At 41.1% G+C, this 27,586-nt stretch overlaps 1 protein-coding gene across 1 annotated transcript in view; it reads right to left on the reverse strand.

Annotated features, from left to right (window-relative positions):
• OPRK1 (opioid receptor kappa 1) overlaps positions 1-27,586 on the reverse strand; it is a 133,778-nt gene that overhangs the window by 32,656 nt on the left and 73,536 nt on the right. The window contains exon 2 of the mRNA XM_077492692.1: positions 16,013-16,332. Within this exon, the coding sequence (XP_077348818.1) occupies positions 16,013-16,317 (305 nt within the window). The 5' untranslated portion in view covers positions 16,318-16,332. The remainder of the gene's footprint in view (positions 1-16,012; positions 16,333-27,586) is intronic.

Here is a 27,586-nt window from a genome sequence, read left to right on the forward strand (position 1 = left end):
ATGTTTTTTCTTTGAGGCTGTGGTTCTTCCTGGAAAGCAAGCTTTAAGTCCCATTATCGATGTCTCTCTCTGCTCCTGGTGTCCAGGTTATCAGAAGACAGTTTAATAAAAATCATCTCTCCACTTCTCTTATTGCACAAAGTCTATAGGCACTGTATTGTAAGGAGCCTATTCATCCCATTATATGGCTGCTGTCTCATACCACAATTCCCAGGATCCTCAGTCTTTGGGCTGACTTGGCATTAGGTCTACCCCTAATGGCTGGAGGAGAATGATGCAGTGTAACATTAGTATCTCAGAAGAGAGAGAAGAATAAAAGGCTACAGTATGTCTCCTTCTCCATATTGCTGTAAGGTGAAAAAGAGTCATAAAAGGAAAACTTGCTCCAACTACTTACTTGATAAAATGCTCATTTATGTGTCTTAAAAAGATAAAGATAGTTGGAGCTGTATTAATCATAATAAATTAAGCAGATATACACAAACCACTATACACTGAGTTTAAAACAACTTTTTAACTACTAAAGATAGTGTGCAGCCTTAGTCTCAGTTCACATCTGTGCAGCTGTATGCTGCTTGTAGGGCAACCCATTCATTTCAATTGACTACCCTACACAAGAGAAATGCAGAAAAAGAAGTCCCGGCTCTTTTTAAAATTGCGCTGCACCCAACCACACGGTGGTGTTACACCATGTGGTTTGGCACAAGTGAAAACACAAATTTTTTGATGTATGGAGCGCTATTAAGAATTAATGGCACCTCTGTGCATCTGCTAAAGAGCAAGACATTTCTCTGGGTGTGAACATTTGTGATCTTACACTTGTTCCTGACACACAGTAATGTGAACCTAGCCTTAATCTAGATTTAGTGATATTTAGTGGCAAATATTTACATAACAAAACTTTTATAAACGTATAACAACTAATATGTGCACCATCTATAATTACCAAACTTGCAGTAGTCCAATAAGTATGGCAGTAATAGTGCAGCAGGGGTTCAGGGTGACTGTAAGGGCCAGAGATGTAACAGAAGGGAAGATTATCCAATAAAGGGTCAGGTAACAGATTGTATAAGTACAACACACCAAAGCATTTAGTCAGGGCCATCTTTAGCGCAGGGCAAACGGGGCACCTGCCCTGGGCCCAATGTTTGTAGGGGGGCCCGCACTGCTACCCGCGAATTGGGGCCCCAATGAAGGTTTTGCAGAGTGCACAGAAGACACGGGACAGGAGGCTGTATTCCCGTGCTAGCCAGCTGAGAGGGGGTGGGGCTGGGAGCTCCACTGACACTCTGACCCCGCCCCCGTACAGCCTGTATGCTCAGAACAGAGCGGCTGTAGTGAGAGCCAGTGATCGGAGTGGGAGCGTCAGTGGAGCTCCCGGCCCCGCCCCCGGACCTCTGTATCCACTGATGCTCCCACTCTGTTTACTGGCTCTCACTACAGCCGCTCTGTTCCGAGCATACAGGCTGCACGGGGGCGGGGTCAGAGCGTCAGTGGAGTGCCCGGCCCCCTCTCAGCTGGCTAGCGCGGGAATACAGCCTCCCGTGTCCTCTGTGCACTCTGCAAAACCTTCATTTGGGGCCCCAATTCACGGGTAACGGGGCCCCCCTACAAAGCATCGGTAGAGCTCCCGGCTGTTGTAGTGAGATCAGAGAATGGAAGCCCCGCCCACATACCTCTAAATGTATGTAGTGTGTTTGGCTGCTCAGGTATGTCCTTGCACCCATAAAATGCCTGACTGCTTAAACCCTGAGCTGTGTTATTCAACTGTCAAGCTGTGCATTGCTAAAAGTTCTCTGATCATCACCTGTAGCATGTACGCAGTCTCTGATTGTCTCCTGCAGTATGTCCGCAGTCTTTGATTGTGTCCTGCAGTATGTCCGCAGTCTTTGATTGTCTCCTGCAGTGTGTCCGCAGTCTCTGATTGTCTCCTGCAGTATGTCCGCAGTCTCTGATTGTCTCCTGCAGTATGTCCGCAGTCTCTGATTGTCTCCTGCAGTATGTATGCAGTCTCTGATTGTGTCCTGCAGTATGTCCGCAGTCTCTGATTGTCTCCTGCAGTATGTCCGCAGTCTCTGATTGTCTCCTGCAGTATGTCCGCAGTCTTTGATTGTCTCCTGCAGTATGTCCGCAGTCTCTGATTGTTTCCTGCAGTATGTCCACAGTCTCTGATTGTCTCCTGCAGTATGTCCACAGTCTCTGATTGTCTCCTGCAGTATGTCCGCAGTCTCTGATTGTCTCCTGCAGTATGTCCGCAGTCTCTGATTGTCTCCTGCAGTATGTCCGCAGTCTCTGATCGTCTCCTGCAGTATGTTCGCAGTCTCTGATTGTCTCCTGTAGTGTGTCCCCAGTCTCTGTCTCCTGCAGTAAGTCGACAGTCTCTGATTGTCTCCTGTAGTATGTCTGCACTCTCTGACACTCTCCTGTAGTATGTGTATTAATGTGCCCCTTTACTTGCTCAATTATTTAGGATTCCTACACTGCTCAGTGAGAGGTAATGATGTGTATTAGCCTGTAGCAACCAAACAGCAAACAGTAGTGATCTGCTTTAATCTCTAGCAGCCAATCAGTAAGTGGTAATGATGTGCATTAACCTTTAGCAACCAATCGGCAAGCAGAAATTATGTGTTGTAACCTCTAGCAACCACCCAGCGAGCAGTAAGGATAGGCTGTAACCTCTGGCAAACAATTGCAATCACTGCGTGATCTGCTGCAGTAAACTGATTTTGAGTCTACCTGCTATTTTTTGTATGTCTCAGAATGGAGGGGTGGGGGCAAGAAAATGTTTGCCCAGGGCCCAATCAAAATTAAAGACGGCCCTGCATTTAGTGTGATTTGAGCCCTTCCACTAAATTTTTGTGGATGTACTTCCTATCTACAAGTACAGTATAGATCAGGCTGCAGCTCACTTAGCAAGTGAATATTTTCTAGTAAAATGGCTGTGGCTACATATATTAGAAGAAACAATAATTCACATGAGGTTTGAGTTTTTGTCAAATAGATCCATAATATATATTCACCTAATAGGCCCTCCTGGTACTTAAATGCCAAAAATCAATACTTAATAAGGAAAACTACATTTGACATTAACACCATGAATTAATTTAGGTAATTGCAAGTACACTCGGCTTTACATTAGTCTTTTTATTGTATAATCTATATGATCTCAGATTCTAGCCAGCAAATACTATTATATCAGCTTCCTTAGAACACACAGATTAATCTAAACTCTTATTAAATTAACATATTCCACAGCTACTGTCACATTATAACAATTATTTTGCAGAAAGAAGAAAGTAAAGAATTTGTAAAATAAAAATATAAGTGCTTATTGTTGATTGGACAGCCTAGTGACACTACCATTAAAATTGCATTTAAAATGTACATTAATGGAACTGGAACAAACCTTTGTGACTCAAGCATGCATATGCAAAAAACATTACAAAAACTGAAAAAAAGATAAAAACATATACAGATCTTTGGAGTTTAGCACAAATTAATGGCTTAATTGAGACAATGTGGGGAAAGCTGGTGGGTTCAGAATGTATCTCTCTGGAACACTCACATAAACCTATGGCAGAATGTCTAGATTGCTTAAGCAACATATTGCAGTTGGGAAGGGCAGACAAGTAGGTCAATTATAAACTGAGAAGAGCAGTTAACATGGATGTGGCAGTTAAAGTTTCCTGAGCACTAGTTGACTGCAAAGTGTTGGACTGCATCAGTGTTCTGCTGGGGGCCAAAACATTTTAGGGTCTTGGCTTTCCAACTGAAAGAATTATAACCTAAATCATTGTGGACTAAATGTTCAACAAAACTTGATATATCCTCAGAATCCCATTTTCATATCATGCAATAAGTAATCTATAGAACACTTATATATAAAGAGTCTCTTCTGGAGTGGGTTATTCGATACATGAATGCTCCCATGTATAAGTTTGAAGAGCTTGGACTGAAATGAGTTCCCATTACTGTGCCTATCATTTGTAGGTAGAAATGTTGGTATTTGCATTTCTTATGATTATAAAGTGCTTTAGTTAAGTCCCAACAAGTTGTTTGTATTTTCTGACCTGATGAAATGTTGATTGTTTAGAGAAAAGTGGTGTGTAGGAGCCTAGTTTGTCATGGTATAGAAAATTCTTATCTATGAGAATACTCCTTCCTTTTTCAATGTATGTATTTTGATTTTGTAATACTAAACCTCTTTTCGACTGTTTTTTCTGCCCCCTTTGTCTGCATTTTTATTATCATATTTCTATTTTTTTTAATGTCTGTAAGGCCTCTTTTTCTTCTCTGTTGAGGTTGGGATTTTTTTCTCTGAGTTTGTGGATAGTTTATTGAGATCTGGTGTTACAAGATTTTGAATAGTAGAGACAAAATGATCTTTGCATTGGATCAAAATGTATCTAGATTTTGGTTTGCAATCAATAATAATGCACTACAATCTACCATAAACCAACAGCCCCTAATAGCTTCTTGATTTGGGAGAGCCATCATTTCATCTCTCTCAAGAGAGGGATCCCTGTGGCCATTTTCCTGAAGCCAAAATGAAATTATTCTATTTTGACTGAGAGCAAATACTTTTTTAGGAGATTTATGGGAAGAGGCTATCAGTGGAGAGATTTGAAAAGCTCTTTGATAAAGTCAATATAATATTGAGGGACTCATTGTTAAGTCTTAAAAGGACTAAAGAGGAGTAGTTGGGAGGCATGCAGATAATAGGCATTTATTCGGGGCAATCTTTAAAAAATGTTAACATTATCAAGAAATATTGGCAGGTAATACTAGATGATAAGTACTTTTCTAGTATTCTGCCCAAAATTCTGGTGATTACTTATGAGAGGGGTAAACATTTGCATGACCTTCTGTTTCACATCCATTTGGAGAAAGTTTCATCAGCATCTTTAAATTCTACTTGGTTGCATGGTTGCCACAATGACCCCAAGAATGTTTCTGATGTGGACATTGTAAAGCCTGTCCATATATATTACCAGCTAAAGATTTTACCAATCCCAAAAATGGGGAGACAGTGAAAATGAAAGCCTTCCACAACTGCAGTTCAGAAGGGCTCATTATGGTGCCCCTTATTATACGTAGGAAAAAACTATTTAATTAAGAAGGCAGGTATTAGAACATGTTAACAATATCATCTCTAAAAGAGATAGACCCTTTGCTAGACATCTGCTTAAAGCAGGAGGAAAAACCAGATTGTATAAACACTTGGGCAGTGTAGAAGGTCCAACTGGATCCTAGAAAGGTAGATATTTGTTAAAAAACTCTGGAAAATTTAAGCCAGATGGATCTTTAAACTGGGCTCACTATCATCTCATGGTTTAAACAAAGGATTCACATACTTACCCTTCATACAAAGCTGATTTAGTTTATCAGTTGAGTATTAGTATATCCTATGAAATTCCGTGCTTGCTGAAGAATATGACTTGTTGCCTCTGTGTATGATGTCCAAAGCTAGCTATAATGTATTTAAAGGTTATATTCCCTTTTTGGTCAGTAGATGGCAGTAAATATGAGTGGGATATAGTATTAACTTATGGAAAGAATAGACTGCATAACATACTGAGAGAGCACATTGAGCCTGGATGAAATATGGCAGCAAAACAGATAAAGATACTTCCTCTGAAAGGAATAGAATAGAGTGATATTGCACAATTGCTCAAGTGTGGCACATGCACTGTGGCGCAATACCATTATGGCGCTGCGCATGTAGCGATATCATGGTGAAAAACTGGAAGGGGAAAGTGCAAGGCTCCACTTTGAGCACATGCGTTACAAATACAGGGGTTTTCTTTAAGAATACATTATCAATAAAAATGATGTTTTAGCCAAGTAGCATTGATGGCTTGGGTGTAGGACATCTTGTCTTGTTTTTTTATTTAGGATAGGTTTGCATATGAACTTTGTATTGCCTATAAAATGTTCAAAATTATTAAGTTTAGCAGTAGTGTAAAAATGAAGGCCTTTTTCCTGTATCAAAAAAATGTTTTATCTGAAGTGAACATATGAATGGAAAGATTGAAAATCTTGATTGTTTCTTGCATGTTTTGTTACTTCCGTTTTGTTATCTTCAACCTGTTATCTTCAGACCCATTACTGAAAAGTTCTGCACCTTTCAAAGTCAGTTCAGGCTCTCAGGTCCTTATATGTTTACTCTATGCCACATTCCTCTCCTTTTCACATCTCTCTTCCATCTCTCTTCCCTCTGATTTCATGTATGTTTCCTGACAACCACTGCTACTCGTAGATACCATAGCTCGAACTGTGTCTGTATCATCTTTTACAGTCCTATACTGTACACACCAAAGCCCCATCATTGTCTTTATCAGGGCTTTTTTTCAGTGGGAACATGGGGGAACGCAGTTTAGGCACCTCCAGCAATGAATGTATGTAATGACAAGGAGTACTGTGGTGTTCTGCAGGGTCTATTGATGCTGGCTGCTTGGGAATCTAGTATTGCTGTCAGGGATCTATTGTGTGGAGGTTTATTGTTGCTGGGGAGGTCTATTGTTGCTGGTGGGGGGTTCTTATATTGCTGGGAGGTAATTATTGCTGGTAGGGCTCTACTGTTGAGGAAGAGGTCTATTGTTTTTGGCTCTTTGAGTCTATTGATGCTGCTTGCTGGGAGATCTGTTGTTGCTGCTGGGGTGGTATTTTGTTGCAGGGGGGTCAGTTGTTGCTGGGAGGGGAGTCTGTTGTCGTGTGGGGAATATTTTGTTGCAGGGGTGGTGTATTTTGTTCATGAGGGGGTCTACTATTGCTGGGGTGGGCCCTATTGTTGTTCACTGCAGGGGATCTATTTTATTGTCTTTCGTATTATCATTAAAAAATTCTGTGCAAATCACTTAATAGTAAAAAAATATACTTAGTTCTGTAGTCTCTAAAAGGGCAGGGTAAAAAATACGTGTAGCGTTCAGACACGTAAACCTCATAAATAGAAACATGAAATCAATCAACAAGTGTAAAATTAAATACAATTGTGAAGATTGGTAAAACAACTATAGTGATCAAGGATTATACACAAAAATGTGAAATAACCCCAAAAAATTGAAAAACACTAATTGCGCTAGTTGGATCCAATGGAATATGGGTTCTAGTCCATATGTGAAATGGATAAGAGAGTTCTTTAAGGCCTCACTTCCACAAAGGACTTGGAATGTGGTCCAGATTGGACAATAGGTATACCAACCTTTGACAAAGATGGACACACAATAAGGTACTCTTGCCAGTTGAGGTGGACACACGTACCATATGGTGGTGGGTCAAATGGGCTTAAAATCCTCCTGGTGGTATAATTTTGGGTGTGCGATGGTGAGCAACTCCAAGTCACAGAACTGTCAAACAGCAGCCGGAGGTGTCTCAGGTACGTCCACGTATGGATGGAAGCCAGAGGTCAAAGATGGCGGAATACGAAGTAAAATGGGAAACGAAAAAGCTCCACATGGTGCAGGTCAACCAGTAACGATTTATTGGGCTTAAAACACCTTACAATAATTTGCAGGATAAGCAATAAATTGGATCAAAAGTACGATAAAATTGAAATAAAAGCAACGTGGGAATTATTTGCGACTCCCACATTGCACAGAGCTAGGCTAGTCTCGTACACCATGGGCAAGCACTTTTATAGGGAATGGTGGAATTGAAAATTGTGTGTTAAAAAGAGCAACATCCTCAAAGAGGCGGAAAAATAAATAGTTGGACTAATGTAAAAATGACAGAATCCATATCAAATACCTATATCCAAAACAAAAAACTCCATTATAAATACACAAATAAATAAATAATGCAAATTCATTCAAATCCATGATATAGTGCACATTTATTTATACTTAGTCAGATGAATACAGGTGTAGGAATACATAAGCAAAAAGGGATGCAGGATTGATAAATGTATCAATCCATGTCTCACCTCTACATGCCCAAAGTAGCTGCAGGGGGGAGAGGGGTCTTGGGCATTCAGAGGTGTCCAAAAACCACACACTAGGATAACCGAACCGGAAGCTTCAGAATTGCCAGGAACGGGGGAAAAACCCCAACAGACGCCTGCAGGATCATCCCCGCTGTAGTGCGCCAATCAGTGAACTCCCAATGTCAGACAGGTACCTTACCAGACCTCAGGGAACCAGCTCATTGCCAGGGGGAATCCACTTCCTGGAAACTCAGAAAGATGCCTGATGACAAGTGACATCACTTCCGGGGCGGAACTACAGCTCTGCCACTCCCAGCTAGGGATGAGCCGATTTTCGAGACAAACGTGTTTGCCCGTTTGAACATTATGGGGCATTTGCAGGAAATTTGAGCATCGGCGGAACGCCCCATAATAATGAATGGCAAGACTGTCAATGCACTGCGAGATTACAGTGCATTGACGGCTGCTGATTGGCCAAAGCATGCACTTGACCTGCATGCGTTGACCAATCACAGTGTGTTCTGCTGTGAGAACCATGATTGACCAAATGCAATCATGGCTCAGGGGTCTGAGTCCATGCCCCACATTATGAAAGGCTGCTTACACGGCAGTCGTACATAGTTTTATGAATGAGAGCAGCAAAATGACCTTTCAAAACGAAAAATTTGAATTTAAAACTGCTTAAAAATGCTTGTGGCTGTAATGTATTGCTGGATCCTGGCAATATACATAAAAATCATTTTTTTTTAAATGGCATGAGTCCCCCCAAGTCCATTACCAGGCCCTTTGGGTCCCCCCAAAATACTGTGTCCCCATGTTGATGGGGACAAGGGCCTCTTCCCCACAACCCTTGGAGGGTGGTTGTGGGGGTCTGCGGGTGGGGGGCTTATCAGATTCTGGAAGCCCCCTTTAACAAGGAGGCCCCCAGATCTCACCCCCCATGTAAATGGGTGTTGGTTACATTGTACTCCTACACATTCACCCAAAAAAGTGTCAAAATGATAAAAATGACAGGAGACAGTTTGGGACAAGTCCTTTGTTAAAAAGAAAAAAGTGTCCTGCGATGTAACTCCATCTTCGATGACAGCACCGACAACCACAGAAAAAATAACCCAGAAAAACTGTGCCATCAACATGGGGACAAGATGTTTTGGGGGGATCCCAAAACACCCTCCCCATGTTGAGGGCATGTGACCTGTTCAGGAGAGGTGCCTCTCTCTCGCTGGATTTGCGGGGACCCCAGGCAATGTTTTTAAAAAATGTTTTTAACCACTTGCCGCCCGCCCTATAGCAAATAGACGGCGGCAAAGTGGTTTCATAATCCTGACCGGACGTCATATGACGTGATCAGGATTATGAGCCGCTGTGCGCCCCCGGGGGCGCGCATCGCGGCGATCATTGTTGCGGGGTGTCAGTCTGACACCCGGCAACTACGATCTCGGTAAAGAGTCTCCGACGGAGACTCTTTACCACGTGATCAGCCGTGTCCAATCACGGCTGATCACAGTGTAAATAGGAAAAGCCGGTGATCGGCTTTTCCTCACTCGCGTCTGTCAGACGCGAGTAGAGGAGAGCCGATCGGCTGCTCCTCTGACAGGGGGGGTCTGTGCTGATCGATTATCAGCACAGCCCCCCCGAGGATGCCCACACTGGACCACCAGGGACACCACCAGACCACCAGGGATGCCAAGGACAAGGTATGCCACCCTAGACCACCAGGGATTGCAGTCAGTGCCACAATGGATGCCAATCAGTGCCCATAATGGATGCCAATCAGTGCCCACAATGGGCATCACTGATTGGCATGCATTATTGATTGGCACTGATGGCATCCATTAGTACAATATATTATAATACAATGCCGCCTATCAGTTCCCATCTGTGCCGCCTATCAGTGCCTACCCATGCCCACCTGTGCCGCCTACCCATGCCCACCTGTGCCACCTACCCATGCCCACCTGTGCCACCTACCCATGCCCACCTGTGCCGCCTAACCCATGCCCACCTGTGCCACCTATCCATGCCCATCCATGCCAATCCGTGTCAATTTGTGCCACCTATCAGTGCCCATCCGTGTCGCCCATCCGTGTCGCCCATCAGTGCCACCCATCAGTGCCGCCTATCAGTGCCACATATCGGTGTCCATCAATGCCACCTCATCAGTGCCACTTCATTGGTGCCACCTCATCGGTGCCCATCAGTGCCGCCTTATCATTGCCCATCAGTGTAACTTCATTGGTGCCACCTCATCGGTGCCCATCAGTGCCGCCTTATCATTGCCCATCAGTGTAACCCCATCAGTGCCCATCAGTGAAGGAGAAAACTTACTTATTTGCAAAGTTTTGAAACTGAAACAAAAAAAAACATTTTTTTTTTCAAAATTTTCGGTATTTTTTTATTTGTTTAGCAAAAAATTAAAACCGCAGAGGTGATCAAATACCACCAAAAGAAAGCTCTATTTGTGGGAAAAAATGATAAAAATTTCATTTGGGTACAGTGTAGCATGACAGCGCAATTGTCATTCAAAGTGCGATAGCGCTGAAAGCTCAAAATTGGTCTGGGCAGGAAGGTGTTTAAGTGCCCGGTATTGAAGTGGTTAATATTCAGAACAGACCCCAAGGGCCTAGTAATGGACTGGGGGGAACCCACACCATTTTTTTAATGATTTTTTTCAATATTGCTGGGATCCAACAATTCATTACAGCCACGAGCAGTTTTAACCACTTCCAGACCACCGCATGCTGATATACGTCCTAAATTTAAAGAGGAATATCGTTGTTATGGCAACAGCTAGCTGCCATAACCCCAGTATGCTCTTCTTCGGATTCACCACAAAATCACTTTTATCGGCGGAGGGATAGGGCCCCCCTTTCGCCACGCTTTGTGGCCTCCGTCGCTTACCGGAGCCACTGGCAGCAGCAGAGGCGATCGGATGCTGTCCCTTGTATGACATTGAAATGAGTGAGGTGAAGATAGCCCCCACCCGTCTCCATATCATTGCAGGGCAGAAGTATCCTCAAAACATCACTTCCGCCCATAGCTCTTAAAGGGCCATTTAATTTTAAATGACACTTCTTTTTATTGAATTTTAGTGTAAATATGAGATCTGAGGTCAATTTTACCCCTCATTTCATATTTAAGAGGTCCTGCCATGCTTTTTCTCTATTACAAGGGATGTTTACATTCCTTGTAATAGGAATAAAATGACACAATTTTTTTTTAAAGAAAAGTGTAAAAATAAAAGGTAAAATAAATTAATAAAAAAAAAATATATATTTTTTAAAGCACTCCGTCCCACCGAGCTTGTGTGCAGAAGCGAATGTATATGTATATGTGAGTATTCAAACCACACATGTGAGGTATCGTCGCAATTGGTAGAGCGAGAGCAATAATTCTATCCCTAGACCTCCTCTGTAAATCAAAATATACAACCTGTAGAATTTTTTAAACGTTACCTATGGAGATTTTTAAGGGTGAAAGTTTGTCGACATTTCACGAGCGGGGGCACAATTTTGAAGTGTGACATGTTGGGTATCAATTTACTCATCTTTCACAATCTAAAAAAAAAATTGGGCTAACTTTACTGTTGTCTTATTTTTTAATTAAAAAAATGTGCTTGTAAGACCGCTGCACAAATACGATGTGACAGAAAGTATTGCAACAACTGCCATTTTATTCTCTAGGGTGTTAGAATAAAATGTATAATGTTTGGGTGTTCTAAGTAATTTTCTAGCAAAAAAAAAACTGTTTTTAACTTGAAAACGATATATCTCAAAAAAAAGGCTTGGATTTTAAGTGGTTAAATTAATTTTTTTCCCTTAGAAATATCATGTTGCTGTGATACTGTTCTAAACACAGGAAAGATGCGTTGCTTTACAAGCATACTAAGGACACCCCACAGGCACAATAAGTAAAGGAATATTGCATTTGTATTGATTCACTTTAAGCATTATTAAAATCACTGCTCTTGAAAAAAACTACTGTTTTAAAAAAAGAATTTGCATTGATACATGTCCCCCATAAAACACTTTTTTATGACAATAACATACATATAAGCCTTTAATATGAGCACTTTGAGCACTTTTGATTTTTTATCTTCGTGTCCCATAGACTTTAATGGTGTTCGCACAATTTGTTTGCCTGTTCGCAAGTTCTGGCGCAAACCGGACCAGGGGGGGGGGGGGTGTTCAGCTCATCACCACTCTCAACCACTGAACGTACTCATAGTTCTGTAATTTGCCTATTCCCTATGTAACTCGTTATGTTATGTGGGTCTTAACATTCAATTCATTTGTAACATTTAATTTCATTTTCCACAGCCCAAATCCAGCCTTAGTTTAGGCTCTTTAGTATATTTAGTACTTTCCTTATCACAAATCATTGTTCAAGGTCAGTTTACCCCTCTTTTTGCTTACAGCTTTTATAAGTACAGTATATTTCATCTTATTGGGCTCTTTTTATTTTTATTTTTTTAATTGAATCCATACAATCTATATAATGTATAGGAACTGTATAGGTTCATAATGGACTATTTAACTCTTTAGTGGATGTTTTTAGAATATAACTGAATTGCTAGATGATAAAACATATTCCATTAGTTATAAAGCATAGGATACTATTTGTAAATTTTGACACCATGACCAATTTTTCTTCTATGACTAGATTTTATAGCGTAGCAATTAATTCTATCGCTACTACTACATCTACTGCTACTTTTCTTTTTAGTCCAAATAATTCATTTTATGTATGAGGAATATTAGATTAAGAGATTTTGATTTATGTTTTATTATAATGTTATGGTTCTTTGCATGTTCTATGTGATTGATATGTATCTTAGATGTCATTTTATATTGTATCCTTATTGTTCCTTACATGTTAACCCTGAAGAAAGTGGAATCCATTCTTCTGAAATGCAATGGCAGTAGCTGATGCTCTTGTTCAAAATATGTTTTTAAAGAACTTCCAATTGAAACCACAGTTTCTTAAGATGTGCTCCTTACTACCTATCCGGGTTTTGAGCTGTAATTGTAGACACAGAAGACGTCCTTATTTTTCTCTATACCGGATAGCATAGACCTGGTAGCTCTATAGATAGATGGGTTCACTGAGAGAAATATAAAAACAAAATCATTTAAGAATTGTATGAAAGTGCACTTGCACATATTTACTGTCCTCTTGTTTATCAAGTCTTTTCTTTCTGCTTCTCCATTTCTCTATTAATGTATTATAGCAATTGGGCATCTGGCAATAAGAAGTAATTTAAGGATGTTCTTAACACATGTTGTTTATCATTTGCTAATGTTCATGCCTGTAATTTAAGAAAATCAAGCCAGCAGTGCTGGAACCATTTTAAATTGCATATAATGGTATAATAGCTTTGTTGGTATGGCAATACATTTACAGCTATTATGTGTGCGCTATTTATTTTGAAAGAATTGAATTCTAGTTACGCTGCCTATGATATTAGTGTGTACAGTGTCTGTCCATTTTGGTAAAGCTAATAATAGAATAATAGCTTGTTAGATGGCCTGTTGCTAATTGCGGAGTTTTCACTTTCCTAAGCCAGATAGTTGTGGGTTTTTTTGTTTTTGTTTTTTGTTTGTTTGTTCTTTACTTCAGAGATGTTTTTATGTTGGAGCAATTTGAAAATGCTTACTTAATACATAGTTACTCAAGAAGTCAGCCAAAGGGAACCAATGTTGTATAAAGTGTAATTACACCCAAAAGATTAATTTGAGTTTCATTTATTGTAGTCAAGTCAGAACATTGATAGTTTAGTTCTGATTGGCTGTTTTAGGTTACCGATCAGGCATACTCCTACTTATTCTATAGGGTGGTGTAAAGTGCAATCATAATAATATAAGACAAAAAGAAATAATCGTTTTCAACTATAGTAGTATCAGATATATTTTTTTGCCATGGGTGATGCACGTTGCAAAAGTAAAATTCTCGGCTAACCTTGTAAGAATCCCAAAATCATTTGCAAGGTTTGTCACTTTCCCCTAACTTTATACAAAATGACAGAATATGTACAGGCTCATACAATTTTAAAAACAAATTTTAGCAAGTTATCTGTTAAAATTATAGTTTAGCTTTAGCAACATTAGTACCACCCAATTGAAGAAAAAAAGGGCTTTGCTATGACTCCATCAATGCGTTACTGCCAATATTAACATTAAAATTGGGATTACACTTTGGCACCATGATTTACACCATGATAGGGAAAAATGGTGATGTACCTCCTGCTGCAACCAGTGTACCACCCCTTGTATGACAGGACATTCTGCAAGACATGGGGTTGTAAGACAGTTTGAAAAATGAAATCCCAGAATGAAGGCAGCAAAATATAAAGGCACTTTATGATTACTGAGTGCACAGGTTCATATTTATACACACACTGACATGATGTAACAGGAAAATAAATGTAATAAAAGTGTTTAGTAAAATGTCTAGACTGCATAGAGACAACATCAAACTGCATATCTTTTTCTGTGAATTTAGTTTAGCTTTCAAAACTTACATTTATTAAAGACAGTGAACTTGTTAAAATGATATGATGATGAATACTTTGTCACCAAATGTATATTTTTTATTTTTATTTTTTTACATAATATAGCTCACAGGGAAGAACATTTTAATTTACCAAACTGCTCTGTATTGTCAGCATTTATTTGTCTCAATTTGTTCATATTAGCTGCTTCCCTGGAAACACTTTTGAATCTTTTTAATTGCTTCTAGTCAATAATATACTTTTATTTATAGTGCATCATAATTTATTCATACCATGAACAGAATGGATACTAAAGATTGATTAGAACTAGAGAAGTGATTATTTTGCTTAGCCATGAAACATTCATTGACTAGTTAGTAAGAAAAGTCTCAGAGGACTTCTGAGACCATGTGTGAGATAAGATTGTAATTAAATAGGACTGAATAAACCAAGATTGATTTTTAAGGTGTGAAGTGAGGAACATTATATTTACTACAAACAAACACAAGCTTTTAGACACATATAGCTTCTATTCTCATGTTTTATAAACAGATGCTGACAAACGAATCAAACTTATTTGTGTGAACTATTCAACCTTGGTTGTTCTAATTTACCTAATTATATGTTACTGTCTCATGCCAGAACAGTTCAGGCAATTTGGTTTTTCTAATGCCCTTCACTTTCGCTGGATCACCAGGATGATGTCTTAAATGTTATCTCATCCTCCACTATGTTTTCTTACTATTTCCTGCAATCACACAGGCAGATTGTGTCACAAGACATGTCACTCCTATAAAGCGGAGCAAAGCAGTCATAATTTTCTCTGGTCCTTGACACCTCCTCCTAGTTAGTACTGATCAGTTCCACCATCAGTCACATGGTCACAGTGTGTAGGGTTTTTTGCAACTCAGTGTCATAAACTCATGATCATCAGTCACAGTCACAGATCATCTGTTTGACATTTGCCAGTGTTCACTAAGCAATATTAACTGCCAATGCTGAACACTGAATTATGTGAAAATCTTAAAATTTTGTTAAAACAAAGTATTTTTTTACAAACATTTTGCACAAATGCAAGGTAATCACTGTAGACAAGTAGACTCAATTTGAAATACATGAAGAATCTTTTGGATTTGTATGTCTTTTTTTTCATATAAATTGGTAAGTAAAAAATGTAGCCAGTGCTGACCATTTTGTACTTAACTAATGAATTTATAGGGCTCAAGAATAGCAATTTCCATAGCAAGCAGGTACATTTCCCATACCCCTCTCTCCATTTCCTTCCCCCTTTTAAGAAAAAAAGAATGGTGTTCCTTTATTTTAGGCTCCTATTTTGCAGCATCAGTGTGATGCCAATCTCATGTCTTTTTAAATTCTGTTTCAAGAAAAATTGTCATGAAATATGGTAATGTTAGTTATTTGTGGATCAAATTGTTTTAGCAATTCACACGTATGCACTACAAGTGCATATTTAGCTATTTGGCATACATTTCACAAGCAATAGCAGGCTAACAGTGAAATAAAATGCAAATATGGTATACAGTACAATACACTACAAACATATTTCTCTAACAATATAATTTGTGCAAAATTAAACTTACCGTATAATTACAAACATTACCAGTGCATTGCCCACCAAGCCAACAACAAAAACCATGGAGTAAACGGCTGTAATGATGACAGAGATTGTGGGAGAAATGGTGGTGTGGTTGCCTTCATGTGTCGGTGATACTGGATAGTCACTGACATTTTCATAGTCAGCCCAGCCTAGCATTAAACTGGAGTTGGCATAACAGCTTGAAGTGCACACAGGCATACAATTGGGAGAGCATGTTGAACCCATTGGATGTCTCTTAGGGTCTATTTCCGCCTCTCGAAATATCTGCACCGGAGATTCCATGAGCATTGAACAATTCAAGATCTGGAAAACAGAGTGCACGGTTATATAAAAGCAAACACTCCTTGTAGCTCTCTTTCAGAATTGTAAGAGTTACACTGTTTAAAGGCAGAATGTAGAACAAAAAAATAGGGAAACAAAAGAAAGAGATCAGAGAAGGAAAGAAAGCAATCAGGCTCTGCTTCTCCTGCTGCCCTCCCCCATTGTAGTCTCCACTAGACTGACTTACCCAGACCCAGTGGACAGTGGAATTGGTTTCCTTCCATCCCCACTGAGCACCATTCAAGTCTTTCCTACCCCTCCTCCTCTATCACTCTCTCTATCACTCTCCTCTTTTGAGACCCACTGCAACTTCTCCAATTTCTCTAAGGATTGCAGAGATTTATCAGTCTCCTAGACTAGATCACACTTTTTTGATCATTTATTTGCCAAGTTACCTTACTTTCTCTCCTCTAAAATACCCGCTATCCTTCTTGATGAATTTAACTTCTCTGCCCAGCTACATTCAAATTTCTCAACTTAACTTTATCTTTTGACCTAACACAATAAATATACACTTCCACTCATTCCCTTGGTACCTTGGACCATGGACCTTATACGCTCCCATCTATGCACTCCTGGCAACCTCATTAACACCCCCTTTCCTCTCTCTAATCACAACCTCATCAAATTCACAGTGTCCTTATCTTCAACCACCTATCCTTCCAAGCATCAAATGATTACTTGTAGAAACCTTCACCACTTTAACCCTTCATTTCTCTATTCTGCTACTGACCACTGCTATGACAAAATCTCACCTCTGTTCTGTCCTAACTTGGCCATTTCTGTTTACAACAAATCACAATCCTCACTCGACGTGCTTGCTCCTATAACTATATGCAGGATCAGGCCCTGATCTTTACAACCTTGGTACACTGATAACACCAGATATCTCAAGAAATATTGCCATATCCTTGAGCGACTGTAGTATAATTCTAAATCCCTGCAGTACTTCACCCTATACAAATCTTCCCTCATAAAATACAATCCCTGCCTACATGCTGCCAAACAAACCTACTTTATCACTCCTAACAATACCTTGTCATCCAGTCCTCATTGGCTCTTCTCTACCTCCCTAGCTTTATCTCTCCTTTGTCCCCCACCACCTCCACCCACTAATTCACTCACTGCCCAAGAGATTGCCAGTCACTTCAAAAACAAGATTGTTTCATTTTGTGAAGACATCTCCACTGTAAGGATGAGCAGAACATCCCCTGTTCGGCTCGCAGCAGTACAGCTGAACAGGGGAAATGTTCTAACCCAAACAGCAAGCCCCAAAGAAAAAAACGCCCCCCCACCCCAAAGCACCCACCCCCCATGTTGAGGCAATGTGGCCTGGTTCAGTGAGGGGCTCTCACTCATTCCTCCCCTTTTCTGGCCAGCCAGGCTGTATGCCTGGAAAAGGGTCTGGTATCGATTTTAGGGGGGGCCCCACTCCAATTTTTTTTACATTTTGGAGTGGGGTTTCCCTCCTAATCCATACCCCACACCATTTTTTTCTTTATTTTTTAACTGCCGTTTTTTAAATTGGACAGCTGATGACTCATCAGTTGTTAAGGACACTGTGGCCGGCTTCCCAGCCCGCTCCTTAACAACCAGCTTACACTGCACCCTAATTGGGCAAATCTTTGCCCAATCAGGGCACAGAATACACTGTGCAGAGTTCAGTGCATTGCAGTGTGTTTCTCAGGGCGAACACCCTGGCAAACACCCTGCAAATTCGGGTGTTTGGTCAATGGCCAAAGATATGATAATGTTTGGCCCGAACTGATGCTTCGGCTGAACCGTTCGCCCATCCCTACTACACTGTACATGTATTTTCCCCATTTAACATACCCTACCTAACAGCACATTCAATACTTTCTTTTTTTTGATCTGGCTACTACTGAAAAGGGTTACCAAACTTTACTCAGATACCCACCTAACCAATCGTCCCCTGGATCATGTTCCCTCCCAACTACTATGGTCACCTTTTTTTGAATCTATCCTATGTGCTCTCATTCATATCCTCAATCTGTCCCTCTCTACTCGCACCTTCCTTCTAAAGCATGGATGAATCACCCCCATACCTAAAAAACCCTCACTAGACCCCACCAACATGAAAAACTTAAGACCTAACTCCTTGCTACCGTTCACCTCTAGACCTTTAAAACACTTAGTCTACAATCATCTGATCAACTACCTCACTGAAAACAACCTTCTTGACCCCTTACAGGAGTTTTGCTGTAACTCGCAGCACTCCACAGGAAATGTCCTACTAAAACCTACTAAGGATTTACTAACTGCTAAAACCAATGGGCAGTACTTCATGCTCTTAATACAAGATTTTTCTGTGGCCTTTGATACTGATGAACTTCCACTATACTCCCTTGGCCTCCAAGATTCTGTTATTTCCTGGTTCTTCACCTCCACAGCATTCCTTTAGTATTACTCACAACTCTGTCTCTTTCTTCCCACTTCCTCTTTATGCACATGTCCTCCAAGGCTCTGTTCCTAAAACCCTTTTTCTTCTCCTGCTACACCTCCTCTCTTGGTCACTTGATAACTTCACACAGCTGCCAATACCATCTCTACGCTAGTAACACTCAAATCTATCTCTCTACTCCTCATCCCGCTCCTTCAGCCTCCTTTCCCATTACTAAATTATTAACTGACATGACAACATGAATGTTAAATGTCTTGCTGGCTCATGCCCTCCTTCTTGACTTTTTCATAAAGACCAATAATACAGTACCTCCCCTCACGCAGTGGTACTAGATGCAATCCGAAACTCTGACCTGTCCTTTCAGCCCCAAATCGAATCTCTGTAACAAGCTTGTAGACTTGACCTCCGTAACATCTCTAAAATTCAGCTCTTTTTACCTAATGAAACCACCAAAATATTCATTCCCTTGTTAACTCTCGCCTTGAATATTGCAACTCCCTTCTCATAGGCCTATCTCTATATAGACTATCCCCTCTTTGGCCTACCATGAATTCTGCTGCCAGACTCATATGCCTTATCGATCGCTTAAATTCAAAATACTAACAACATAAAAAGCTATTCACAACCATTCATTACCAATCTTATCTCCAAATATCATCCAAACCGTATTCGCTGCTGATCCCAAGACCTCCTGCTAAGTAGCTCTCTTGTCTCCTCCCTCCATGTTCATCTCCAGAACCTCCCCAATCCCCTGGAGTTCTCTACTTCAATCTGTCTGGCTATCTCCTATTCTGGCAACCTTTTGGTGATCCCTGAAAACTCATCTCTTTAGGAAAGTCTATGCTGCCTTCAACTAACAATTGAATGTTTAACACCTCCACCAGCTTATCCCCCATAGTTATTACTTTTTGCCCCACTTGTCCCACCCTATTAGATTGTAAACTCTTATGCAATTACAATTTGATCACGTGTGGGCTCCGTAGTTTATTAGGCAGCTCCAGGGGTCTTCTTCTGACTTCGGGGTTCTTCTCGCCGGGCTCCTCCACTATCTTCTGCTCTTTTGCTGCTCTTTTGCTAGCGGAGGAGCCCGGCTTTTTCTTTCGTCTACTACTTTAAAAACCTGTGTTGTGTGTTTTTATTTACACCTTTTTCCCCCCAGGTGAATGGGTAGGGGTACATTGTACCCCATACTCATTCAGATAGGGTGGGGGGCCAGAATATGGGGGCCTCCTTATTAAAGGGGACTCCCGGATTCCTATAAGCCCCCACCTTCAGATCCCGAGAACCAATGGCCAGGGTTGTCGGGAAGAGGCCCTTGTCCTCATCAACATGGGAACAAGGTGCTTTGGTGGGGGGCCCGCAGGGTGCCTCCCTTCCCCAAAGCACCCACTCCCATGTTGAGGGCACGCGGCCTGGTACGGCTTAGGAAGGGGGGCGCTCGCTCGCCCCCACCCCCTTTCCTGACTGGCCGGGCTGCATGCTCGGATAAGGGTCTGGTATGGACTTTGGGGGGGGACTCCACACCGCTTTTTCAGCGTAGGGGTTCCCTTTAAAATCCATACCAGGCGACAGGGCTAGCAAGATGTCAATCTCGCAGATGAAGGAGGCGACATTAACTTCCTTCGCTAGTCCCGTCGTACCTGAAGTCACATTCAAAATGAACGCACTTTACTCCATGTGTGGGCAAGTCCGTTCATTTGTAAAGTCTGGCGGACCTCCGCTGGAAAGTCCGGCGGATTGTCCACCGAATAGTCTGATTGTGTGTATGCGGCATTCTGAGCAAGGCCCTCTTAACCCTCTTGTATTTTATAGTATTGTAACTGTACTGTCTCCCTTTATATGGTAAAGCACTGCACGAACTGTTTATACTATATAAATCCTTGTTAATAATAATAAAAATGTTACAGAAATTTTACAATGCAAGTCCAGCACAAATAGTTATGTACTGCTACATATGTGTATATGTGTAATATGAAAACACAACCACCAGTGATAAAATAAGCAGGTACAAATACTGTCAAACTAAACCCCCAAAAAAAGATTTCTAGATCAAAATTATAAATTAGAAACGTTGGTCCAGAGGTTTACCTCGCTGTTCTGTGGATACTAAAATAAGTCATGTCAATGCACTGCTGAAGTCTTCCCTAATATAATTAAACCAAGAATTTAAGAAAATATTTGAACCTGCATATATGCCTTTAGACAACAGCAATCCTTGCATGTGTTCTACCGAATCTTGAAAAACCTCAGTGCTGTACACTTAAGGACATTGCAGGATACATTATCTCAAAAAAATGAGTACACCCTCACATTTTTGTAAATATTTTATTATATCTTTTTATGTGACAACACTGAAGAAATTACACTTTGCTACAATGTAAAGTAGTGAGTGTACAGCTTGTATAACAATGTACATTTTCTTTCCCCTCAAAATAACTCAACACACAGCCATTAATGTCTAAACTGCTGGCAACAAAAGTGAGTTCACCCCTAAGTGAAAATGTCCAAATTGGGGCCTGAAGTATCAGTATTTTGTGTCACCATCATTATTTTCCAACACTGCCTTAACCCTCTTGGGCATGGACTTCCTCAGAGATTCACAGGTTGCCACTGGAGTTCCCTTCCAATCCTCCATGATGACATCACTGAGCTGGTGAGTGTTGGAGACCTTGCACTCCACCACATTCCATTGGAGGATGCCCCACAGAAGCTCAATAGGGTTTAGGTCTGGAGACATGCTTGGCCAGTCCATCACCTTTACCCTCAGCTTCTTTAGCAAGGCAGTGGTGGTCTTGGAGGTGTGTTTGGGGTCATTATCATGTTGGAATACTGCCCTGTGGCCCAGTCTCTGAACGGAGGGGATCATGCTCTGCTTCAGTATGTCACAGTACATGTTGACATTCATGGTTTCTTCAATGAACTGTAGCTTCACAGTGATGGCAGCACTCATGCAACCCCAGACCATGACACTCCCACCACCATGCTTGACTGTAGACATACCTGTCTTTGTACTCCTAACGATTGACACCATCTGAATTAAATAAGTTTATCTTGGTCTCATCATTTGATGCACTGTGTGGCGTATGGTCTGAGCCTGAGCACTGACAGGCTGACCCTCCACCTCTTCAACCTCTGCAGCAATGCTGGCAGCACTCATATGTCTATTTCCCAAGGATATGGATATGATGCTGGGCACATGTACTCAACTTCTTTGGTTGACCAAGGCGAAGCCTGTTCTGAGTGGAATCTGTCCTGTTAAACTGCTGTAGGGTCTTGGCCATCATGCTGCAGCTCAGTTTCAGGGTCTTGGCAATCTTCTTATAGCCTGTGCCCTCTTTATGTAGAGCAACAATTCTTATTTTCAGATCCTCAGAGAGTTCTTTGCTATGAGGTACCATGTTGAACTTTCAGTGACCAGTATGAGTATAAAGGGGTGAAAGCGATAACACCAAATTTAACACACCTGCTCCCCATTCACACCTGAGACCTTATAACACTAATGAGTTGCATGACCCACGGGGAGGGAAAATGGCCAATTGGGCCCAATTTGGACATTTTCACCTAGGGGCATACTCACTTTTGTTGCCAGCAGTTTAGACATTAATGGCTGCGTGTTGAGTTATTTCAAGGGGACAGCAAGCGTACACCGTTATACAAGCTGTACACTCCCTACTTAATAAAATATTTACAAAAATGTGAGGGGTGTTCTCAATTTTGTGAGATACTGTATGTATGTAAAATTACCATAGGTTCTGTGCAGACTAATAACAAAAGCAGTGGGCCAATTGTAAGAGCCAAATATTTTTGGAAAAGCATATCTACAAGTAAGCTCTATTGCTATGGTTGCTAGAAAGAAAAAATATAATTTCCAAATCAGTAAAAGGCATTGCCTACGGTATTATTTAATTTTGATGTCATTGCAAAGGTATTTTTTAATACTTTTTAATAACACAACTAGTTTAAAACCTGAGTAAGAGATTGTTTTTAGTTTTGAATAGAGTGGGAAGAATTAGAACCCCTGTCAGGTTTTTTACAGGAAGGAGTATATTCAAAAAGTCAGCACTGAAATGTATAAGGCAGCTAGCAGTGGGTAAATATATGAAAACTCCAGAATAGAACAATAAAATAAAGAGCTACGTGCTGATGTCATCCTATATTGCATAATCTTGAAGGAGGAAGTTATCTACACAAGTGGAAAAATTTAGTTTTGGAGGACTTTTACTTGATTCACATTTCATTTATACACATTCATATATCTATGGTGGAAGTCATTAACACAAGTGAACACATCAATTGAGAGGACTAAATAATCACATATACATCGTTATGTTTGTATTGTTTGCGTACGATATATCACGGGTGTTATCACTTCCGTTTTTTTTGTTTTTTTGGCACTGCACTTTATTTTATTGTTTAAGGTTTTTTACAGGCCTGTTAGAGAGATTTTTCCTCACCAATTTCGCCATATATGAATTGAGGGTAAATCTCCAAGAGCAGCACAGTCTGAAGTACCGTATTTTTCCCTCCATAAGACGCACTTCCCCCCCCCCCCCCAAAAATGTGAGGAAATGTTTGTGTGTCTTATGGAGCAAATATTGACCAGGCCCCCCCCCATGTTACAATACCGGGCTGGTAGAGAGGAGGACAAACATCCCAAGTCTCCCGCGAGTGCTGGGCGATCTCCTAGCTGGGCCTGTCACTCAGCCACAGACAGAGCAGCCCAAGCAGCCGAAAAGGAGTACTGCTGCCACGGCCACTCGGCTTCTCTGTCTTCTATCTGAGTGACAGGCAGATGTAATGATGTCCTCACTAGGGAATGGTAGTCTGTGTGAGGCGGAGGACTGTAACAAAGTCCCACCTCCTAGATAGAAGGAACACTGATCCAAGGATACATTAATAAGTGTGATGTGTATCATAGGAGGAGGGACTTTTCATGGGACTGGTAAGGCTCCATTTCCTAGGCACTGATAAGACTGCATTTCATTGGCACAGGTCAGGCTGCATTTTATGTGACTGGTAAGGCTGCACTTCATAGGCACTGGTAAGGCTGCATTTCATAGGCACTGGTAAGGCTGAATTTCATGGTCACTGGTAAGGCTACATTTAATCGGCATAGGTAAGGCTGCCTTTCATGGCACTGGTAAGGCTGCATTTAATGGGCACTGGAAAGGCTGCATTTAATTGCTACAGATCAGGCTGCATTTCATGGGCACTGGTAAGGCTGTATTTAATTGGCACATGTCAGGCTGCATTTCATGGGCACTGGTAAGGCTGCCTTTAATTGGCACTGATAAAGCTGCATTTAATGGGCACTGGTAAGGCTGCCTTTAATTGGCACTGATAAAGCTGCATTTAATGGGCACTGGTAAGGCTGCATTTAATTGACACAGGGAAGGCTGCATTTCATGGGCACTGGTAAGGCTGCATTTAATTGGCACTGGTAAGGCTGCATTGAATGGGCACTAGTAAGGCTGCATCTAATTGACACTGGTCAGGCTACATTTCATTGGCGCTGGTAAGGCTGCATTTCATTGACACTGGTAAGGCTGCATTTCATGTGCACTGGTAAATATTTTAGTACACAATTTGGGTCAGAATATTTTTTTTTCTAGTTTACTGTCTCTAAAACCTAGGTGTGTCTTATGGTCAGGTGCATCTTATTGAGCAAAAAATACATTATTTCTTTAACCACTTCAGCCCCGGACCATTTTGCTGGCTTAAGACCAGACCCCTTTTTGCGTTTCAGCACTGTGTTGCTTTAACTGACAATTGTGCGGTCGTGCGTCGTGGCTCCCAAACAAAATTGACGTCCTTTTTTCCCCACATATAGAGCTTTCTTTTGGTGGTATTTGATCACCCCTGTGGTTTTTATTTTTTGCGCTATAAACAAAAATAGAGCGACAATTTTGAAAAAAACGCATTATTTTTTACTTTTGTTATAATAAATATCACCCAAAAATATATTTTAAAAAATGTTTCCCTCAGTTTAGGCCGATACGTATTCTTCTACATATTTTTGGTAAAAAAAAAACGCAATAAGCGATTATTGATTGGTTTGTGCAAAAGTTATAGCGTTTACAAAATAGGGAATCGTTTTATGGCATTTTTATTAATATTTTTTTTTTACTAGTAATGGCTGCAATCACATGGAGCAGAGATCAGCGTCACTTGTTGCTAGGCAGAACTGGGAGATGCTGTTTGCAATGGCATCTCGTAGTTCAGCCGCCCCGTGAGACGATCGTGGATATGCCCGTGGTGATCAAGTCCATGAGACCTGTGACCGGACTCACGGGGTCCCGACCGGCACGGTACAGGTACGCCCATTTGCCTGCCCGTGCCATTCTGCCGACGTACATCGGCGTGCGCCGGTCGGGAAGTGGTTAGTAGAGTAGAATAGCAGTAAAAACCTAAAGTAGATAAAATCAGCAGTGCAACAATGTTTTGGAATAACAATTTACTTAATCCCATATCAGCAAAGGAGTATTTCTCAAGGATGTATTTGTCAAGATTAATTATGTGGATATACTGTACATACACTGCTCAAAAAAAATTAACAGAACACTTTTTAATCAGCGTATAGCATCAAGTCAAGTAAACTCCTGGGATATTGATCTGGTCAGTTAGTAGCAGAGGGGGTTATTAATCAGTTTCAGCTGCTTTGGTGTTAATGAAGTTAACAACAGGTGTGCTAGATGGGAAACAATGAGACAACCTCCAAAACAGGAATGGTTTTACAGGTAGAGTCCAATGACATTTTTTTCCCTACTCACCTTTTCTGAATGTTTTTCACTAGTTTTGCATTTGGCTAGGGTCAGTGTTATTACTGGTAGGATGAGGCGATACCTGGACCCATCAGCAGACTGGTATCTGCTCCTTTGTGCAAGGAGGAACAGGATGAGCACTGTCAGAGCCCTAGCCATTGATGTGAATGTCTCTGCCCAAACAATCATAAACACACTTCATGAGGGTGACCTGAGGGCCCCACATTCTCTAGTGGGCCCTGTGCTCAGTGCCCAGCACTGTGTAGCTCAATTGACATTTGCCAGTGTATACCAGATATGGCAGGCCCACCACTGGTGCCCCGTGCTTTTCACAAATGAGAACAGGTTCACCCAGATCACATGTCACAGACATGAAAGGGTCTGGAGAAGCCGTGGAGAATGCTATTCTTCCTGTAACATCGTTCAGCATGACCGGTATGATGGTGGGTCAGTGATGGTCTGGGGAGGCATATCCATGGAGGTACGTACAGACCTCTACAGGCTAGACAATGGCAATCTGTTTAGGAGTTCAGTGATGCCCTGGTCCAGATTTGGGAGGAAATACCCAAGGACACCATCTGTCGTCTCATTAGGAGTATTCCCCGACATTGTTAGACATGCATACAAGCATGTGGGGCCCATACAAGCTACTGAGTCCCATTTTTAAGTTGCTGCAATGAAATTTCAGCAAAATGGACTAGCCTGCTGTATCATTTTTTCACTTTGATTTTCAGGATGTCTTTAAAGTCAGCACTCTGTAGGCTGATCATTTTCATTTCCATCAAATAATGTGGCATCCTTTCGTACCTAACACATTGTCCAGTCCATATCAGTATAGATATCCAGTATGATATTCTTCCTCGTTGAGATTTGATGTGCTTTCAAAGTGTTCCTTTAGTTTTTTTGAGCAGTGTGTGTGTATATATATATATATATATATATATATATATATATATACACAGTGGATAAAGAAAAGAATAACCCCCTTTAAAATAATCACATTTTGTTTCTTTGAAACCTGAAATGAACACAGACACAGTCTTTGTTTTAACCAGCTGCATTTACTCAGTGCAACTTAAAACATTCAAGTGAAAAATATAACAGCATGTCAGAAAACCAAATCAAAAACAGAATCACGGAGTTGGAAAAAGGATCACCCCCTTTTGTCTGTATTTGGTTGAACCACCTTTTGCTTTCATTAAAGCCGTTGGTCTGTTGGGATATGTCTCTACTAACTTTGAACATCTAGACCAGTGATGGCAAACCTCGACACTCCAGATGTTATGGAACTACATTTCCCATGATTCTCAACTACACTTCAGAGTGCATGAGCATCATGGGAAATGTAGTTCCAAAACATCTGGGGTGCCAAGGTTGCCCATCGCTGATCTAGACTACGCAATATTTGCCCAGGCTACACAGCAACAAAGTCCACTGTATATATACGCACACACAATATACAACATACTGGATATACAACACACTGGTCACCAGAATCAAAGACAAGAGTGTTGTTAGCCAACCTTTCTGGTCCCAATATACAAACCGGAGTCATCGTAACACGCAATTTTTATACACAAATGATCATGTATAACCCAAATGCAAACAATAAACCTCATCCTTTTGGACAATGAAGATTACATGTAGCACCATCCTAAGTTGTTATTAGGTTCCTAGGTCAATTTACCTTCTGGCTCCATCAGGGGACCTGTAGTCATTTGGTCTGGTCTGTTCAGGGCTTCACAGGCTGAGAGTTTGATTGCTCACACTTGTCTCTAGAAGAAGTTTCTGGAATGTAGGTAGGGAGCATTCAATTGGCCAGCCTGAATATTGAGCAGGATATAGAAAATCTCGGGGGGGGGGGGGCAGTTGGTCCCCGGAATGTTGCTAAATAGTCTGGAACCCTGAGGAGCTTGTATTTTTCCCTGCTGAGAGAATGGATCTGTGAGCTGAGAGGAGAGGGGTTGCTTGCCCCCTGGAGGCCATTGTACTGGATGTTGGACTACTCTGCCAGATGCTGCACATATGGACTGATCTTGTTCCAGGATCCTGT

Source organism: Lithobates pipiens, unplaced genomic scaffold (assembly GCF_037356315.1).
Source record: "Lithobates pipiens isolate NorthernLeopardFrog02 unplaced genomic scaffold, aLitPip1_a1.2 Scaffold_19, whole genome shotgun sequence".
Lineage (NCBI taxonomy): Eukaryota > Metazoa > Chordata > Amphibia > Anura > Ranidae > Lithobates > Lithobates pipiens.